Source organism: Jaculus jaculus, chromosome 1, assembly GCF_020740685.1.
Source record: "Jaculus jaculus isolate mJacJac1 chromosome 1, mJacJac1.mat.Y.cur, whole genome shotgun sequence".
In the NCBI taxonomy this organism is placed as follows: domain Eukaryota; kingdom Metazoa; phylum Chordata; class Mammalia; order Rodentia; family Dipodidae; genus Jaculus; species Jaculus jaculus.
In genome coordinates this window covers 223,219,098-223,240,155 of record NC_059102.1, presented here as the reverse complement: position 1 = coordinate 223,240,155, position 21,058 = coordinate 223,219,098, and the positions used below count along the sequence as shown (strand labels likewise).

Sequence of the window (21,058 nt, the reverse complement as noted above, 5' to 3'; positions counted from 1 at the left end):
AAAAAAACAACAACAACAAAAAAGAAAAATTGTGAGGGCAGAGGAGATGGTTCAGTGGTTAAAAGTGCTTTGCAAATCCTGTTGTCTGGGTTCTATTCCCCAATATCCACATAAAGCCAGATGCACAAAGTGGTACATACATCTGGAGTATATTTACAGTGACAAGAGGCTCTGGCACTCCCATTTGCTCTCTCCTCACAGATAAATATTATTTTAAAAAGAAATTTGTGGGCTAGAGAGATGGCTCAGTATTAAAGTGCTTGCCTGCAAAGCCTATGGATCTGAGTTTGATACCACAATGTAAAGCCAGATGCACAAGGTAGCACATGTGTCTGAGTTCCTTTGCAGAGGCTAGAAGCCCTGGTGTGCACATACTTTGCCTCTTTCTCTCTCACACTCTCTCTCTCAAATATATGAAAAAATAAAAAGAAATATTGTAAGTGAAAAAAAGTGACAAAAATATTCTAGCTGGGCATGGTGGTGCACACTGCCTTTAATCCCAGTACTTGGGAGGCAGAAGTAGGGGGATCACCTTGAGTTTGAGGCCACCCTAAAACCAGAGGATAATCTCTGAGTCATCATTCTTAACAATACCATTCACTTTTTGTTTTGTTTTGTTTTGAGGTAGGATCTCGCTCTAGCCCAGGCTGACCTGGAATTCACTATGTGGTCTCAGGGTAGCCTCAAACTCACAGCGGTCCCCCTACCTCTGCCTCCCAAGTGCTGGGATTAAAGGCTTGTGCCACCACGCCTGGCTCCCATTCACTTTTTGTTTTTGATTTTCGAAGTAGGGTCCTACCCTAGACCAGGCTGAACTGGAATTCACTATGTAGTCTCAGTCTAGCTTTGAACTCAGTGATCCTCCTACCTCTGCCCCGAGTGCTGGGATTAAAAGGCATATGACACCATGCCCAGCCACTTTACTTTTTTTTTTTTTAATTTATTTATTTGAGAGTGACAGACACAGAGACAAAGACAGATAGAGGGAGAGAGAGAGAATGGGCGCGCCAGGGCTTCCAGCCTCTGCAAACGAACTCCAGACGCGTGCGCCCCCTTGTGCATCTGGCTAACGTGGGACCTGGGGAACCGAGCCTCGAACTGGGGTCCTTAGGCTTCACAGGCAAGCGCTTAACTGCTAAGCCATCTCTCCAGCCCTTTACTTTTTTTTTTTTTTAAGACTTAGATTTTATTAGATTGAGGAGAGTTGGAAAGATTGCTCAGTGGTTAAGGTGCTTTCCTGCAAAGCCTAAGGATCAGAATTTGATCCCCCAGTACCTATGTAAAGCCAGATGCACAAAGTGGTGTGTCTAGAGTTTGTTTGAAGTGGCTAGAGGCCGTGGCATGCCCATTTTCTCTCAAATAAATAAAACAGAAGGAAAGAGAAGAAAAGTAAAGAGAGCTCCTGCCATGTTGAAGGCAGGAGAAGATAGGGAGCCCACATGGGAGTAGGGGTTCCTTCCCCCTAGTTCCTCACCCCGTCTTAGCCTGGGTAGAGGGGCTTACCAGAGCAGGGACCTGGAAATTCAGGAGGTGAAAGCCAAAAAAAGAGCACCTTTAAAAAAAATTATTTAAGAGAGAGAGAGATAAAGAAGCAGATGGAGGGCTGGAGGGATGGCTTAGCAGTTAAGGTGTTTGCCTGCAAAGCCGAAGGACCCAGGTTTGATTCCCCAGGACCCACGTTAACCAGATGCACAAGGGAGTTTGTTTGGTGGAGGCCCTTGTGTACCTATTCTATTTCTCTCTCTCTCCCTGTTTTTGTTAAACAAATAAATAAAAATAAAATATTTAAAATATTTAGATGGAGAGAATGGGTGTACCAGGGCCTCTAACCACTGCAAATGAACTCCAGAAACATGTGCCGCCTTGTGCATCTGGCTTATGTGGGTCCTGGGGACTTGAATTTAGGTTGGCATTGCAGGCAAGTGCCTTTATCACTAAGCCATCTCTCCAGCGCACCTTTTTCTTTTTCTTTTTTTGAGACAGAGTCTCATTGGCCTGGTAGCCCTAGGGATCTTGCCCTCTGTGCTTCTCCTGCACTGGGATTACAGGACCATGCCATTGTGCTGAGTTCTTCCATGGATTCTAGTAATCGGAGGTCTTCATGCTTATGAGGAAAGCACTTTACCTAGTCATCTCCCCAGCCCCCATGTGTGCTCTTACAATAGAACTGTACCCAAACACACTATCTATTCTGTTATCTACACACAGAATGTCCTTATTGGGGACACATTTATCTGCTGTGCTCCACTCTGACCAAGTTTTATAGAACTAGATCTGCAGAAAGTTGCTTACCTGCATTTTTTCTTTTTTGGTTTTTCAAGGTAGGGTCTCACTCTAGCCCAGGCTGACCTCGAATTCATTATGCAGTCTCAAGGTGGCCTCAAACTTAAGGTGATCCTCCTACCTCTGCCTCCCAAGTGATGGGATTAAAGGTGTGCACCACCACACCCAGCTCATCTGCAGATTTGAGTCCAAATGTTCTGAGGTGCTCCAAGGGCACTCATAGGCATCTTATTTATGAATGAGGAAGGACACTGTGCTCTGTTCTATGTGCACCTGGTTTGTGTTTGGTTGAACAGTTATCTGGCTGTGTGGTCTGGGCTGGCATTGAACTCCTAGGCTCCAGTTGCTGTTACCACCAGTGCTCAGCTTGTTCTCTGGTTTTTATTTTTTCTTCTTCTTAATGTTTTATTTTTTAGTTTGAAAGAGAGAGAGAATATGGATATGAGCATGCTAGAGCCTTAAGTGCTGAGCCATCTCTCTGGCCTGTTCTCTGGGTTTTGACTTTCATCTTTCCCTCATGTGAGTACACATGAAGCCTGTTTCACAGCCATACCCACCATTGTGGTCTGAGTTCCCAGGGCACCCTTGGCCTTTCTGGGTTCTGGGAAAAGCTGAGTGAGGGAATCCTGGCTCAGGCACTTCCATTTCCATATGGCCTTAAATTCAAAGTCATGGGGGAAATTTTATTTTCCAATGGGAAGAAATCCTTTCTTAGTTTACAAGGGAAAATTAAGTCAGAGACTAAGGGCAGGCCTCAAACTTAATGAGGCAGGGAACCTAGCTCACCAGGTGCACCTACGTGGCCCTCACTGAGGCTGTGGGAGGGCTGACGCCTTATCTTTTGCTTGGCCATTGTGGGTAGCTCAGAAGCCAGCAGGGAAAGGTGGGAAAAGTGCCAGTACAGTCCAACATGGTCTGAAGGGTCCTGTAGGGCATGGCAGGGAGAGGTAAGCTTACGTCTGGTAGCTCCTAAAGGGCCGTGCTGCTGGTTTCTAGATTGTCTCCAAGGTTCCCCCCTGTTTGTTTTTTTTGAGGTAAGAGTTTCACTCTAGTTCAGGCTGACCTATGTAGTCTTAGGCTGGCCTTAAATTCATGGTGATCCTCCTACCTATGCCTCCTGAGTGCTGGGATTAAAGGCATGCAACACCATGCTTAGCTTCAGGGTCCTTTCTAAGAGCAGTATCCCTGGTGAAGAAATCACAGGTAAAGGTAGGGCCCGATCATGGATGCAGATGCAGGGATGAGTGAGGTGGGTGAGCCTTGACCACCATTCAAAGGCCAGGCATGGTGGCTAACATCTGTGATCCTAGCATTCAGCAAGGTAAGACATGAGGATGTCAAGTTCTGAGCCAATCACTAGAAACCTGGAGGTAGTGGGAGGTATGCTGAGAGGGGGGAGCCCATCCTCAAGCACAGGTCATCAGTGCCACTTTTTATGTCCTGCCCACAGGTTGACTTTGTTTTTTCACATGTGTATGTGGTATGCAGCCTATGTGTGCACACTTCCTTGAGATGGGAGTTTGTGAATTTGGAGCTGCTCTCTCTGTCCTTCTCCTGGTCTGGGGTTATAGACAGATGTGGCAGCGCCTAGCTGTTCACATAGTAGCTGAGGAATTAAACCCTCCATAGGCTCTCATGTTTGCCATTGCCCCAGCCCTACAAACTTGTTCTCAGACAGAATGTTACTCCACAGTAGAGGCTGTCCTGGTTTTACTTTCTGAGTGACAGGATGACTTTAAGCACAACAGAACTGGGCCATACGGTTTCCTCTGCATTTATTGCAATGCTGAATGACTAACAACATTCACAACTCTGTAGACTCTTAAGAAAACAAAATAACTTCCAATTGGTGACATCACAAATTTCTTCTAGGCCTCACCAAGGACCAAAACCACCAACATTCACGACAGATGTCAGGGAGGGAATGCCCAAGCCAGGGCACAGTGGGTGGCAGGCCAGCACTCTCTGATGTGTTGCTCTCACAGAAGAGACCCTGGAGTTAGAACGACAAGAAAGATAACATGAATGGGAGAGACCATACAAGGAGAGTACACATCCATGTCCTCCATGGCCCTTCTACACAGCATGGCTTGTCTGGGGAGCAAAGGTAACCTCTAGAGGAAGAGCTCCAGGAGGGACGCAGAAGCCTGAGAGAGCATCATAGGTCTCTCTAGTTCCAGATGAAGTGGTCAGGTGGCCACAGAATCCCTGACTGCTTTGGTTGGATGGCCCAGAGAGGCTGGGCTTGGAGACTTTTTAGGCCAGGAGGAAGTGCACACACCGGTCAGAAAGAAGTGGGAAACAAAGAGCTCGAGGCATGCTGGGGTGTAAGCAGGCATCTCTCAGCCTGCCGTGGATCAAGGACCCACTTCAACTCCCATTCATTCATTTGACTCAGAAGCCACATGAAAGCTGCTGGGAAAGTCAGAAAAGCCCAGAGATCAAGCCACATGTCTGGGGTGGGGTGTCTAAACTTGTCATCCCCCACCCTGGCAGGCTGACTTCTTTGAGGGTTGGATGGAAACCCACTCTTAGCAAGATCCCAGAAAGATCTGCCAGTTGCCTAAACAACAAGAGGAGGAACAAGCAGGCCAGGCTGCACCTGCCATGAAGCACAGGGTAACAGAGGGTCAGTGACTGCAGCATTAGGACCAAGATTCCTCTCAGCCCACAGGTGGCACTACCTGGTATGCCCTCAGGCTGATATGCTTACCCACCACTGTGTCCCTAGCCCTGGTGGTGAAGGACCTCAAGCCTTCCTGTATCAGCAAGGTATTCAACACACCTACTGTGGCTCTATGGAGCACTGAGACCCCAGCCTGAGCACTTTATGGATTGCAGGTGGCAGATGGAGCACAGACCAACCCACCAAGCAGCAGCCCAGCTCTGCAGAGGCATCAGAAAATGATGTTTCATATGGTGCCCACAAGGTGCTGAAGCTTCATAGTACAGCCCTTGCAGGATGACTACACACACACACACTCTCTCTCTCTCTTGCTCTCTCTTTGTGGAGGCTAAAGCGATGCAAACATCAGGACAGTTTTCTTACTCCAAGGAGGACACCCCAGTCAATACAGCTGTGTTAAACTGGGGTTTAAAATTTTAGGAAGCATTTTAGGATATTTTTATTTGTTTTTGAGACAGAGTCTTGTTGTATGTAGCCAAGACTGGCCTGGAACTTGCCAAGATCCTCTTGCCTGTCTCCCAAGAGTTGGATTAAAGACATATACTAGGACATCCGGTTTCTCAACAGATGAGGCACTATTGATAACACACTCAAAAAAGAAAAAAAAAAGAGAGAGAGAGAGAGAATTCGTATGTCTCCATTTCCATTCTGAGCTATAGGGCCAGAGTGATGGCCATTTTATGGACCTGGACAAGCTCTGGAGACAGTCAGGATACTCCAAGAACCAGAGGCCCCCAGTGGCAGAGAACCAGCCAGGAGAGCTGGGTCCTGGCACGGAGGCTGGGGTGCTCTCTGGGGACACTGTCACCTTTCAAAGAGGAAAAAGATGTGCAAGTATCTAGAAAGGGAAAGGCAGAGTGGACCAAGAGTGGCACACTATGCTTTGGAGAGAAAAGCAAGGCCGGCGATTGGACCCGACCCCGCAACACAAAGCTGGCTTTCCAGTACACACCGAAGCGGACTTGGGCTCCAGGCATCCAGGGCGAGTGGTGTTAAGAGCAATTGCTGCTTCGAGGATTATCTTTGTCACCAGTGGTTCTCATCTATTCAGGAAGAGAACGGCCGTGTTCAGAATGGAGTGGAACATTGTGGATGAGAACAGAGAAGAAGCAAGAGTGGGAAGATGATGTGTGCAGGCCCATGGCCTTCACAGGAACCATACTGGAGGACCCTCGGTGCTGTCGCCTCCACCTGCTGCAAGGCTACTGACTAGCAAGCTTGTCCTGGCCGTGTGACATGGCAGGGTTGCCATCTGTGAGAAATCTTGCATAAGAAAGGGACTGAAGGTGGTCTGGCCCTATACCAGTGTCCTTGGAGGCCAGCAAAGGTCACCAGAAGGTACACAGCTGAGATACCCATGGCAGCCTGTAAACTAACAGAATGCCCCTTTCTGGAGTGGGGCTACCTCCTCTACACACCTGGACGGAACATTTTGCATCCAAGACCCCTTTTTCTCCCTTATAGATTTTTTTCGTGGCATTTTGTGTTAATTTAGGGGAACAAGCACCAGCTATTTGGGTGGCATGTCACCACACAACATAGTATCCCTATGAGCAGAAGTCCCTGTGAATGCCTACCTATTTGCTGGCCCGCTTGTGTCTGTACATCTGCATCATCCTCTGGCGGAAGATGTCGAACGTGTCTTCCTTTTGCTCCTGCCCGTCGGCCCCCAAGCCCTCCCCTTCTGAGAGAGTTCCCCTGCAGAGGAAAGTGAACAGTCAGCCTGGGCACCATGAGCCACCAGTGAGGAGCAGGATGTGGGGCAGAGACATCAAGATACAAGTCACAGAGCCAGGGTGGAGCTCTTGCCAAGCATGGTTCCATCCCAGCACTGTCAAAGTGAGGGGGGAAAAAAGAAAGAAAAGGGATGCAAGTCACAGTGGAAAGCTAGAGGAATTTACTCATGGGAATACTGGCTTTTTTCTAGACTGCCCTAGAACTCACCATCCCCCCTGCCTCCCAAGAACTAAGATCATAGGCCTTCCTCAAAATGCCAGGGCAAAAGCAGTGGCCTTATGAAATATCCAGAACCCTGGTCACAGTATAAGGCCTTGCCCAGCAGGGCTATGCACAGTGCTAAGGAACATACTCACTGACCTGTGTCCCCACACTTGGCGGCCTGCTGATGGCTTTCCAGAAATCACTTCTGTGTGGTAACTAGACCTGGAGATGCCGCTCAGCTTTCACTACCATAATAAAGGTGGCTGAGGTGATGGGGCCTACACTGAAAGAGCTGTGCCCACACTCGGTGTATAAGTGACTGACAAGAACCACCCAACTGCCCGCTCCATCCATCAGCAACCCGAGGGGCCAGGAGTCAGGTCAGGCTGGGCCTGTGTGTGTGCCGTACACGCTGACAGGCTCACGGATGCCCTTCCCGAGGGAGCCCAAGCCGCGGCCCTCCTTCCAGCCCATCTTCTGCAGCATCTGGAAGCCCAAGTTCTTGTCAGTCAGCTTCTGCTGGGCGAACTCCAAATCCTTGGGTTTCTGAGGAGAGAGCCAGGTGGGTAGGCCACAGAGAAGAGCCTGAAGCCAGCCTGCTCCTACCTGTGCCCAATCCCTAAGGGCCCTCCTGACTTTCCAGATGCCCAGGATGGTGAGCTTCAGGCAACTCTGGCTTCCATTTAAGTTTCCTGGGGATAGGACTTCTTGAGGTCAGGTTCCCAAGGAAGTGCCAACTGATTCTGAGGTCAGCCTGCTGCCAACTTGTGCTAAGACATGAGGGGATAGGAGGGTCTGTGCAAAGGGCTCACAATGAAAGATCTGGTAAGGATGGGTGGCTTATGACAATCAGAGAACAAAACTGGGACAGGGAGTGGCAGGACACCAACCTGGAGGGTGGCCACAGGAGAAGCCAGACAGGTGTTGAGTATGGAGGATTGGCTAGTGGAGCTGTGTGCCCCTCATCACCCACCTGTCTGCTGACTAGGGCCTCCAAGGCTGTGTGTGAGGTGAAGAGGCCCTGTTTCCTGGGAACTGGTCAGCCTGGGTCGAGGGGCATCCATCCTGGTGGCACTTGCCTGGAGTGAGTGAGCCTAGATGGCAGTCTAGGGACCTGCCTATGTATATGTGAGGTGTTCCATACCCCTCTCTTTGAGACACACTGGGCCATGTGGAGACACTGAGGGCTGCTTGGTTCTGGAAAGGGAGTGGTGGTGGGACAGTATACACTTAGCTCAAACCCCAGGATGTGGGCTGGGACTACCAGTCCTCCACTTGCTGTCTCCATGAGTGTCACAGGTACCTTACCAGACTACCCTAGAGCAGATCTGACTCCCCTGGAATCTTGGCTTTTGCTCCTTCACATTCAGACCAGTGAGCCATCATTGCCACCCCATGTCACCTCCCTGTACCCTGGTCCAAACTGTCCTAAGTCCTAGCTTCTCCCCTTTACTCTTCCCAGATGCCTGCTGGGTTCCCAAGGGTATCCCCCATAAAAGGATCACCATGGTGCATGTCTGTTGTCCCTGGACTGCCACATGGCTCCCAGACTCCTAATCTTCCCAGGCCTATGTCAATGTTACCTATCAGGGGATCTTCCCTGGCCTCCCCTATTCTCCACACTCCTAACCACTTCATTTCCCTCATGACAGGCTTCTCAGCTGCAATGACATCACCAATGGCACTGCCTGCTATGACCTCAGGTGGACAGAAGCGATGTGGAACATGGAAGCCACCCTAGACATACTCCAAACCAGTCAGGCCCACTAAGCCTGAGCTTTCATTATCTATCACTCATCTGTCTGTTTGTTATCTATCCCAGTCTTGTTATGCACAGAATGCTGGCTTACAGCTTGCTGGGATTCACTCTCCTATCTCTGATCTGCCAAGTGCTGGGATTACAGGTGTGAACCACCATACCTGGCTTAGGCTGACCTGGAATTCACTATGTAGTCTCAGAGTGACCTTGAACTCTCAGGAATCCTCCTACCTCTACCTCCCAAGGGCTGGGATTAAAGGCATGCACCACCCACGCTCAGCTTTTTTTTTGTTGTTGTTGTTAGTTTTGTTTTTCGAGGTAGGCTATCACTCTAGTCCAGGCTGACCTGGAATTCACTATGTAGTCTGTCTCAGGGTGGCCTCGAACTCACAATGATTCTCCCACCTCTGCCTCCTGAGTGCTGGGATTAAAGGTATGTGCCACCACATCTGGCTAACTTTTTCTTTTTTTTTAGAGACAGGTTCTCACCCTCGTCTAGGCTGAACTTGAATTCACTGTGTAGCCCAGGTTGACCTCAACCTCATGGTACTTCTTCAGTCTTAGCCTTTCAAATGTGGGATGACAAGTATGAGCCATCACAGCCAGCTTGGCCTTGAATTTTCTTGGTGGCTAAGATGTGCTCATCTCTCATTCCTCCCAGGCCCCATTTGGTAAATGGATGCATTATCTGTCTCCTGTGTTTTGGACAGTTTTAAGGGACTCTGACACAAGTACCCAAAGTCTAGTAATATCTCAGGTTGAAGCATGATATGAGCTTTTTGTTGTTGTTTTCAGAAAGGGTCTCCCTCTATAGCTCAGCTTGGTGCCCCATACCTGGCTATCATCAGTTGGGATGGGTTCCTGCTGTGCTGTGCAGGGTGGCCTAGGCTCAGTCCTTCCCTTCTGTCTCAGCTTCTCTAGGGCTAGGAATGTAGCACTAGTTATAAGCAAAGTCCTTAGCACTTTACCCACACCCCAGTGGAGGAGTTACTGGATTATATTCACCTTCTTTTTGGCTATGGGACGGCCCCGAGGCCTGTCATAGGCGATTCGAACTGGTTCATGGACTGGAAGACAAAAGAGATATGGCCACATAATGCACTGACCCCATCATCCTTGGAGGGAGGCTGAAGATGCTGTTGGGTTTTGGCCAAGAGTACCTGTGGGGACAGAAGGTACTCCACATCCTCCCTGACACATGTGGCAGCTGCTCCATCCTCTCCCCTTTCCTCCTATCAGGAATGGCAGTGAGCATGGAACACACTTGCAGAGTCTGGGAATGTCTGCTATGAGAGGCTCCCCTGAGAAAGCCCACTCAAATATAAGACCACACTTATTACAGAGAACTGCTGTAGGGCCATTGTTCATGGCCAGAGGGTGCTTTCCTTCATGAAGTCAACCACTTGCACTGTGACCTGGTTTATCTGCAATGATTCCCTGGGTGATAAATCGAAGTCCCCTGAAGCTGTCTAGAAGGAAAGCACTGAGTTCAAGAGCACTGGTGCTCACAGCAGTTGTCACTGGTTAAGGGGAGCAGCAGGGCATGCCAACTTATTGAACCACCAGGGAGCTGAGGGTAACTGCACCTTTCCTGGTGGACAGAAGGATCACTGGCTCTGAACTGCAATGCTAAGGGTCTCCCCCACACAAGGCCTATTTCAAGCAGAGATCCTTCCCTATCTATGAAACTGATGGTGTCAGAGCCTGCAGGCTCCTTGGCTGTGGGTGACTAGCCCCACAGATATGTCCTCCTTCACCTTGTCATCACACTAAGAAGCAGGAACCTCAACCTGAGCCCTACAAGGACTTAGAAATCAAGGTGAAAGGCAGGAAATGGTCAGGGTTCCTCCCAGCAGAACCTGGGTAGTGAGTCCAGCAACAACTAGGGTGTTGGAAGCCACAGCCAAGAATGGGCCTGTCCTTAGGGCATAAGTTCCCTTGTGCTGTGCTTGGGGTCCATGCTGACATTCTGAAGCAATGAGCACAATGGTTAGGTGTGTCTTTTTCTTTTTTTTTTCAAGATAGGTTCTCACTCCCGCCCAGGCTGACCTGGAATTCACTTTGTAGTCTCTCAGGGTGGACTAGAACTCAAAGGTCCTTCTACCTCTGTCTCCTGAGTGCTGGGATTAAAGGTGTGCGCCTCCACACCTAGCTTAGATATGTCTTAAGAGAAATACATGACCAGGTCCGTGGGACTTGACATGAAAGTGCGTGCTTTTCCTGGCCCAGCTCCATCCCAGCAACACAACCAAAACAGCTCAAGAAGCTGGCTGTAGTGGTATATGCCTGTAATCTCACCACTCAGCAGGTTGAGTCAAGAGCATTGTTGCAAGTTCAAGGCCAGCCTGGGCTACAAAGACAGACCCTATCTCAACAACTCCCCCCCACCAAAGCGTGCACACACACACATCCAACTACCCACAGCCCATGATATAAGACCAGTGAACCAGTAATGTGATGGCTCAAATTGGTCTGACAGCTGAGTTGGGCTCTGGACTGGTGCATTCAGAATGTCTGCCACCCTCCTATTCCCCACTTAGGGCCATGCAATGGGCAGGCACCTACCTTTTGGCTCTTGGATGAGACATACCCTCTTGGGGGCAGGAATCATGCCGACCTTCAAGGACTTGCTGCTGATCCTCTTCCGGGGAAAGCAACTGCCTGAGGCAGCCTGTGACAGGCTAGGGGCTCCACCTAGGTCTTCCTCGATCCCTTCACCCAGTATGCCCTCAGAGCTCTGGGACATGGCAACTCCTGCCTGTGGCCCAGAAGGACCTTGAACATGGACTTCCTCTCCCCCTTCCTCGTCCTCATCCTGGTCCTCCTCTGGCAGGCCCTGTCCCTCAGAGCCCTCCAGCACAGCCTCCTGCTGGGGGCACCCTTCCTCTCCACCCTCCTTGTGGGTTGTGGGGCTCTTTGGGGAGCCATCAGCCTTGCCTCCACCAGCATCAAGGCTAAGAGGTGAGGATTGGAAACGAATGGATGGGCACAGTTCAAATACTTTCTTGCGATAGAACTTGAAAGCCGAGCTGCTCTGGTCGTGGAGGAACCTGGAGATGGAACACAATACTGAGCTGGAGGATCTCACAACATTCCTGACACGGCCTGCAACTGGGATGGAAGGGTACTAACCCAACCTCTCCTGATACAGCTATGGTGTCATGCATGGCTCATCAGGAAGACAGAATGCTTGGGAACTGGTAACTTGCTAAGGGACCAGAACTGAAGGTACCTAACTGGTATTCAGGGAAGACCAAGCCATGTGACAATAGGGATGTGCTGCGCACCCCTGACCTGGGTCACGTCACCCTTGCCGGCTACACTCACTGCCTATTTGGCCTCTGAATGCTCACTTTGACTTGCTCTTGGATGTGAGACACACAGGAAGGCACCAGAAGATGCTGCACAGCTACAGTCAAGACTGAAGTCCAGGGAGTGCAAAAGGTGTACTGCCAGCAGCTCCTGCTGCTCAGCTAGGGAGTGCAGCCAAGGGATTGCAGAAGCAACTTGTTAGTACCTTAGGAATCTGTGGCTATCTTTGCTCATATATACATATATGTGTGTATATATATTTTTTTTTTTCAAGAAGAGAGAGAGAGAGTGGGGGAGGGAGAGAGAGAAAGACAATGAATGGAGATGAATGTGCATGCCAAGGCCTCTTGTTATTGCAAACTCCAGATGCATGTGTCATTTTGTGCATCCAGCTTTATGTGGGTATTGGGGAATTGATTTGGGGTAATGAGGCTTTGCAGGCCAGCACCTTAACCATTGAGTCATCTCTCTAGCCCACCTTTGCTTTTTCTTGTGGGGCTGTGGCTGGCATAACAATTTAACATTCCCTAGGCTGGGCATGGCGACACATGCCTTTAATCCCAGCACTTGGGAGGCAGAGGTAGGATGATGGCTATGAATTGGAGGCCACCCTGAGACTACATAGTGAATTCCAGTCAGCCTGAGCTAGACTGGGACTCTACCTCGAAAATACAAAAAATAAGCTGGGTGTGGTGGTGCATGCCTTTAATCCCAGCATTGGGGAGGCAGAGGTAGGATTGCTGAGAATTTGAGGCCACCCTGAAATTACATACATAGTGAATTCCAGGTCAGCCTGGGCTAGAGCGAGACCCTACCTTGAAAAAAAAAAAAAAAAAAAGATACAAAAAGCAAATAAAAATTTAACATTTCCAAATGCAAAGAAGGAAAGGCAGCTCTTGTTCTCTGGGCAACATGGCAACATGACCTAGAAGATGCCACTTCTCCTTTGAGTTAAACTGGAACAAGATGGTCCTGAAGTTCATGAAAGGTAGAACACTTGCCCGACAAGAACAAGCCCCTTGAAGGGAAAAAAAGATGAGAGATCGAATGGGTAAAACAATGCAGGAAGCTTACAAATATGGGCTGGGCTGCTGTAAGGACCTGAGACGCACAGTCAATGATTGCCAACCCCAGGTGCTGGTGACAATTGGCAGCTGGGGGTCTCATCTAGGCTGTAGAAAATGCAGAATGGCACAACCACTCTGGAATACTGCTGGCAATTGTTTTTTGTAGTTTAATGTGGTCCAGCTGGGCGAATCAGCCTTTCCCTTCTTCCAAACCTGCCCAGCCCTTCACAAAGGCTGTGTATGAATGCTCACAATAGCTAGTTTGCAATGTTCCAAGCCATCATGAGGTGGAGGGTAAACACTGGTGGATACTTCTCAGGGGTAAGAAGAGAAAAACTCAGCATAAGCAATAGCAGAGCAGAATTTCAACAGCCATGCTGGGTGAGGAGCCAGGCAAGAGTACACACTGCATGACTCCACTGGAAGATTCTAGAAAGTAAAAACTGACAGGAGAGTAAGCTAATGAGTAGCTACCTGAAAAGCTGGGAGTTGGGAGAAAGAAGGAATGAGAAAGGCACAAGAAATGGTCAAAACTGCAATGTAGTCACTATCTGTTTATCTTACTGAAGTCCAGGCTGGCCTTGAATTTGAGATCCTCTTGCTTTGGCCTGGGAGTATGTATGCCACACTTGAGGCATCTTTTTTTCTTGTTTTTTGATTTTTTTTCTTCCTTTCTTTTTTTTTTTTTTTTTTTTTTTTTTTTGGTTTTTCGAGGTAGGGTCTCACTCTGGTCCAGGCTGACCTGGAATTAACTCTGTCATCTCAGGGTGGCCTTGAACTCATGGCAATCCTCCTACCTCTGCCTCCCGAGTGCTGGGATTAAAGGCGTGCGCCACCACACCCGGCTTTTTTAAAATTTTTATTAACATTTTCCATGATTATAAAAATATATCCCATAGTAATTCCCTCCCTCCCCACCCCCACACTTTCCCCTTTGAAATTCCATTCTCCATCATATTACCTCCCCGTTACAATCATTGTACTTACATATATACAATATCATCCTATTCTTCCTTTCTTTTTTGTTTTCTGAAGTAGGGTCTCATGCTAGCCCAAGCTGACCTGGAATTCACTATGGAGTCTAAGGGTGGCCTTGAACTCATGGCCATCCTCTGACCTCTGCCTCTGGAGTGCTGGAATTAAAGGCGCACGCTACCATGCCCTGCACATATTTCTCTTTATCTCTGTCCAGGTCATGAATGCCCAGCAGCTGGGTTCTATCTGTCTTTTTAATTTTTATTTTTTGCAGTGATGGAGATCTAACAGGGTCTTGAGCATGCTAATGAAGTGCTATACCTCTCTATACCTCATCCATCTCTGTCCACCTAGCCACCATGTGGTATGATGGATTGGGGACTATAGTGAGAACCTCCTACATGCTAGGGGAAGTGCTCCATTACTCAATTATAATCTCCAGGCTTTTTTTTTTTTTTTTTTGAGGTAGGGTCTCACTTTAGCCCAGGCTGACATGGAATTCACTATGTAGTCTCTCAGGGTGGCCTTGAACTCATGGCTATCCTCCTACCTTTGCCTCCCAAGAGCTGGGATTAAAGGTGTGAGCCACCATGCCCAGCTTCTTTTGGTTTTTTGAAGTAGGGTTCCATTCTAGCCCAGGCTGACCTGGAATTCACTATGTAGTCTCAGGGTAGCCTTGACTATGGTGATCCTCCTACCTCTGCCTCCTGAGTGCTGGGATTAAAGATGTGCACCATTGTGCCCAGAATTTTTTTTTTTTTTGAGGTAGGGTCTCACTCTAGCCCAGGTTGACCTAGACCTCACTCTGTAGTCCCAGGTTGGCCTCATACTACAGCAATCTTCCTACCACTGCCTCCCCAGTGCTGGGATCAAAAGCATGCACCACCATGTAAAGCTCCCAGCTCCTTTAAAAACATTTTTTTTTTTTTGGTTTGTTTTTTGAGGCAGGGTCTCACAGTGGCCCAGGCTGACCTGGAATTAACTATGTAGTCTCAGGGTGGCCTTGAACTCACTGTGTACTCCTACCTCTGCCTCCCAAGAGCTGGGATTAGAAGCATGTGCCACCATGTCCGGCTTCCCAGCTTGTTTTTTTTTTTTTTTTCAAAGATAGTGTCTCACTCTATACCCCAAATTGATCTCAAACTTGTTGCATTCCTCCTCCTTCAGCCTCCCAAGTGCTGGTATTCAGACATTCATCACTACTCTCTCTCTTTCCTTTCCTTCCCTTCCCCGTCCCCAGATAGAATCTCACTCTAGACCAAGCTGGAGTTCACTATGTAGTCTCAGGGTGGCTTCAAACTCACAGTGATCCTCCCATACCTGCCTCCTGAGTGCTGGGATTAAAGGTGCGCGCTACCATGCCCGGCCTCCTTTTCTTTTTTGAGATGGCCTGGGAGATGCCACATGACAATAGGCCTTTATGGTATATGTAGGCAGAAGCAGATGTGTAGCTTGGCTCTGGACATAGGAGACTGGGTCTCCTGGGAGCAGGAGATTCCCTTGAGAGCCAGGGCTGAAAGAAGTGTATTGATTCCCACTAGACCTTGTAAGTACCCTAAGAGATGTTAAGTATTCCACTATATTTATTTACGAGAGAAAGAGAAAGAGACAGATAGAGAATGGGCATGCCAGGGCCTCTAGTCACTGCAAACAAACTCCAGGCATGTCACCTTGTACATATAGCTCATGTGGGTCCTAGGGAATCAAACCTAAGTCTTTTGGCTGTACTAGCAAGCACCTTAACTGCTAAGCCATCTCTCCAGGACCCCACTATATTTTTTACTTGTTTCAGTACTGAAGAGGGAATCCAGGCCTCCTGCATACCTGGGGAGTGCTAATTCTGGTTGTAGAATAACCCTGGAGCCCTAGTTGGGCCCTGCTTGGTCCCAGATCTACAGGATCTAGATGATATCAGGAGGAAGTCCAGGGGCAGTTCCATCACACAGGTTTTCTGCCTCAGGCTACCATCTTCAGCAGCTGTTGAAAACACAGCCAGTTTCTGGACTTTTCATAGCTAACTTGAGAAAATTGTACTGCTACAACAGACTCAGCTCTATTGCCTTCAGGCATCTGAGTGAGAACTTAGGCCTGCATTCCAGACCTGGGACACGACCCAGTAGCAACAGTCACTGTCATCACATCCCCACCTCGACATAGACTAAATGCCCCTCAAAAGACATTTTTCTAGGGGCTGAAAAGTGGATAAAGTGTTTGCTGCTCAAGCTTGAGTACCTGAGATCAAACTTCAGACCTGAAACAAAAACTCAGAAGCCAAGGTGGTCTTCTGTAATTCAAGCATGCTGATAGAAAGATGGGAGGGAGAAGACAAGAGAACTTCCCAAAAGCTCTCAGTTAACAAAACAAACAACAACAACAACAACAACAAAAAACCAGTAAAACAAGATCAAGAAAGATTGGTGGAAGTCAGCAAAGACAGACTGGAGACCTCTACAAATGCACTGTGTCACAAGCACATGGCAATATATGCCTGCCTGCACTCAGACAAAAACACATATACATATAAATAAATAATAAATTTGAAAAAAGACCTTTTTCCATATGGTCTAGATCAGGGACAGATACTCCAGAGCTCATACCCAAGCTCAGATCAAGTGGTCATAAGGCATCCTGCATGTCCTTGGGGAAGGGGTGGCAGGAACTGGGGTACATACCACAGGTCAGGGTTGTCAGTGCTGTTTTCAATGCTGAACTGTTCGATCTCAGGTCCCACTTGGGCGACAAATCTGGCCAGCTTCTCTGCAGTCTCCATGGTCTTCATGTCAACTACAAACAGAGAGTGGTTATAGACTGGCCCTCCCCCATTCTCCTCCAATCAGCTGAGAGATGTGGCAGAAATGCCAGTGCTCCACAACGTTTCTGGTGCACACATCTGGGCTGGCTACCAGAGGTTGTGGGTAAGGCTGTAGCTCCATCATCTCTGCCAACAGCCTGATAATCTACTGCTGCTCAAACAATTACAGGCCAGCTGGGTAGCCACCCTGTCAGCAGGCTCAGAAACTGGTGGTCCTGGGGTGAGCCCAGTGTAAAGCTTGAACACTGGGTAGGCTACAGATACAGTGGTCTGCTCTGTATTTTCATTGCAGGCTGAGTGGGAGTACCACGCAGAGAGGTGACACTTATAATGACCCAACAAGGGTTACACCATCATTTTAAAGGCTATGCAGGCCAGAGAACTAGAGGCTGTGATGGGGAGGGGACAGAATGAGAGACAAGGCACCCCAGGAAATGCCACAGGAGGCAAGCATATGCAGTGGCCTTCCTGATACATGGATTCCATACCTGCAGACTCAACCAAGCCATACTGAAAACACTAAGAAAGGACTGGGGTGAGGCTTAGTGGTGACCACTTGTCTCTAAGTTCTATCCTCAGAACCATAAAGCCAGAACCAACAAAAATACTTAGAAAAAATTGCAACTGGGTTGGGGAGATGGTTCAGCAGTAAGAGTGCTTGCTATGCAAGCATGAGGGCCAGATTTGGCCTGCATTCAATTTCCTAGCACCCATATAAACAAGCAGACATGGTTACATATGCCTGTAACCCAGTCCTATGGGGACAGGAGACGATAGAGACTTGCTGGTCAGCCAGTATGACCAAAAAATAACAGTTCCAGGTTCAGTGAGAGACTCCCTCTCAAGGAAGCATGCAGATGAGTGATAGCAGCATTCTCCTCTAGCTCTTGCATGCACAAACTAGCACAAATATGCATACAGCATGCACAGAAGACTTAACGTGTATGGGAGACTTGACATGATGGCTCATACTTATAACCCTAGCACTTGGGAGGCTGATACAGGAGGGATACTATGAGTTCAAAGCTAGTCTGGACTATATAGTAAGACCATGTCAAACCCCCACTTTCCCCCTTCCCCACAAAAAAAAAAAAAAAAAGAAGCTTATGAAAGGATGGGCACAGGCTCTATGTAAACCCAAATGTTCTCTATGAGACCTGAGCATGAGGGGACCTTGGTACCTGCAAGGGTTCTCAAGACAATGCCTCTGGGGCTACAAGGATGACAGCAGTAGAAACAGAATCTCAGGCAGATCTGGCCTGGCTGCTCTAGCATTAGGATCCCATGGGGAGCAATACATCGTATCAGCTATATGTATTCTCAGGAGAGGGGGCCCTCAGGAGGCGTATGAGGGACAATGCAGACATGTGCCCATTTCACCCACATCCCTGAGCTGCCTGTTGCCTGGCTCAGATGGCTGAGCACTGGCCCCAGTGTTTCTACCCCCCACTTCTCAGGAACCCAGAAGCTGAGCATCAGGACTAGATGCAGAGCATGGAGGGGTAGTGAGCACCCACCATCAGCAGAGGGGCAAGGACACGTGGCCTTTGGGGCTTCAGAATCATCCCCTGCTGCTAGCTGGGGGGCCAAATTGGAGGCTTCAGAGCTGAGGGCCTGAGGTTGGAGCCTGGAAGACTCTGGTGGGCAGTCCTTGGCAGTGTCATTTCCATCTGGTACTGGTGGCTTCACCTGTGATGCTCCTGTAGCTTGCTGGCCATAGGGTCTTGACCAGGTGCTTGAGGGCTGGAGGGTCCGTGTGACCATAGCAGCTCGCCTGGCTTTCCGGCCCCGCATTCCCTGACCTCGAACTACCCGCTTACGGCGCTGCCATGGAAGGAGTCTCCTCTTGAGGCTGCGGACAGCCTGAGCATATAACATGGCTCGCACCGCGCACTGTGCTGGGGTAGGCCTCCGATCCACTCCTGGCCAGCTCTGGCTCACCCGTTGCATCTCTACCAATTTCAGCCTGTAGTACTTGTATTCCAGACTCTTCTTGTCTGACAAAAACCTGTGCAAGAGGTCAGAGCAGGACACTGTGAGAACCCCACTGTTACTGCTAGCACAGCCCTCTGCTGCCTGATGCCTTCCTTCTGGCTCCATTGGAGGCCCCAAGGAAGCCCAGGTCACCAGCCTTCCCAGAGACCACAAGAATGTCAGAAGTTTCACTGAGCAAGGCTAAGTGATACACATGGTAATCCCAGTACTTGGGAAGTTGAAGCAGGAGTTTGAGGCCAGCTTGGATAACACAGTGAGACTCCATGTCTTAAAAAGCAAGACAATACAAAAGTTTTTTTTAAAAAAGAGAGGTTAAGACACTTGCCTGTGAAGCATAAAAACCCAGGTTTGATTCCCCAGGACCCACGTAAACCAGATGCACAGGGTGGTGCATGCTCCTGGAGTTTGTTTACAGTGGTTAGAGGCCCTGGCACACCCATTCTGTCTCTCTCTTTTTCAAATAAATAAATAAATAAATAAATAAATAAAACATTTTTTAAAAAAATGGCAATCTTACCTAAAGCAATCTACACATTTAATGCAATCCCTATCAAAATTCCAAAGGCATTCTTCATGGAAATAGAAAAAACAATCCAAAAATTCATTTGGAATCACAAAAAAACTTGAATACCTAAAATAATACTGAGCAACAAAAATAAGGCTGGTGATATCACCATACCTGATTTTAACCTATACTACAGAGCCATAGTAACAAAAACAGCGTGGTACTGGCACAAAAACAGACATGTAGATCAGTGGAACAGAATAGAGGACCCAGATGTAAGCCCAAGTAGCTATTCGATAAAAATGCCAAAAATACTCATTGGAGAAAAGACAGCCTCTTCAGCAAATGGTGTTGGGAAAACTGGATATATAGCTGCAGAAGGATGAATATAGATTCTTCTCTCTCGCCATGCACAAGAATTAAGTCCAAATGGATTAAAGACCTTAACATCAGACCTGAAACTCTGAAACTGCTAGAGGAAAAAGTAGGGGAAACCCTTCAACATATTGGTCTTGGCAAAGACTTTCTGAATACAACCCCAATTGCTCAGGCAATAAAACCACAGATTAATCACTGGGACCTCATGAAATTACAAAGATTTTGCACTGCAAAGGACACAGTGAAAAAAGCAAAGAGGCAACCTACAGAATGGGAAAACATCTTCGCCAGCTATGTATCTGATAGAGGATTAATATCTAGGATATACAAAGAACTCAAAAACTTAAATAATAAGGAATCAAACAAGCCAATCAAAAAATGGGCTATGGAGCTAAATAGAGCATTCTCAAAGGAAGAAATACGAATGGCATATAAGCATCTAAAAAAATGTTCTACGTCACTAGTCATCAGGGAAAGGCAGATTAAAACTACATTGAGATTCCATCTCACTCCTGTCAGATTGGCCACCATCATGAAAACAAATGATCATAAATGTTGGCGGGGATGTGGAAAAAAAGGAACCCTTCTACACTGCTGGTGGGAATGCAATCTGGTCCAGCCATTGTGGAAAACAGTGTGGAGGTTCCTAAAACAGCTAAAGATTGATCTACCATATGACCCAGCTATAGCACTCCTAGGCATATATCCAAAGGACTCATCTCATTTCCTTAGAAGTACGTGCTCAACCATGTTTATTGCTGCTCAATTTATAATAGCTGGGAAATGGAACCAGCCTAGATGTCCCTCAACTGATGAGTGGATAATGAAGATGTGGCATATTCACAATGGAGTTCTACTCAGCGGTAAATAAAAATGAAGTTATGAAATTTGCAGAAAAATGGATGGACCTGGAAAGGATTATACTAAGTGAGGTAACCCAGACCCAGAAAGCCAACTGCCACATGTTCTCTCTCATATGTTGATCCTAGCTACAGTTGATTGGGCTTCTGCATGAGAAGGAAAATACTTAGTAGCAGAGGCCAGTAAGTTAAAAAGGAGCCATAAAGGGAAGAGAAAGGAAGGGAGGAGGGTACTTAATAGGTTGATATTGTATATAAGTAAGTACAATGATTGAGATGGGAAGGTAATATGATGGAGAATGGAATTTCAAAGGGGAAAGTGTCAGGGGGGAGGGAAGTAATTACCATGGGATTTTTTTTTTATAATCATGGAAAATGTTAATAAAAATTTAAAAATTAAAAAAAAAAGTTAAAAAAAAGCAAGACAAGGGGCTGGTGAGATGGCTCAGTGGTTAAGGCACTTGTCTTCAAAGCCTAAGAACCCA

The 21,058-nt window shown here is 47.8% G+C and overlaps 1 protein-coding gene across 5 annotated transcripts in view; it reads right to left on the bottom strand.

The window, feature by feature from the left end:
• The window catches only part of Sugp2 (SURP and G-patch domain containing 2), an 88,663-nt gene that overhangs the window by 44,187 nt on the left and 23,418 nt on the right, over window positions 1–21,058 (bottom strand). For 3 of the 5 annotated variants that reach the window (XM_045147790.1, XM_045147813.1, XM_045147798.1), the window contains exons 5-11: window positions 18,353–18,843; window positions 16,696–16,807; window positions 11,235–11,719; window positions 9,675–9,736; window positions 7,320–7,456; window positions 6,547–6,667; window positions 4,042–4,276 (exon numbers count right to left, since the gene is read on the bottom strand). In XM_045147790.1, the coding sequence (XP_045003725.1) occupies window positions 6,547–6,667; window positions 7,320–7,456; window positions 9,675–9,736; window positions 11,235–11,719; window positions 16,696–16,807; window positions 18,353–18,843 (1,408 nt within the window). In that variant the 3' untranslated portion in view covers window positions 4,042–4,276. Of the gene's footprint in view, window positions 1–4,041; window positions 4,277–5,921; window positions 6,013–6,546; window positions 6,668–7,319; window positions 7,457–9,674; window positions 9,737–11,234; window positions 11,720–16,695; window positions 16,808–18,352; window positions 18,844–21,058 lie in introns of those variants that run through there. The other 2 variants (XR_006636810.1, XM_045147804.1) reach the window with 2 other exon arrangements.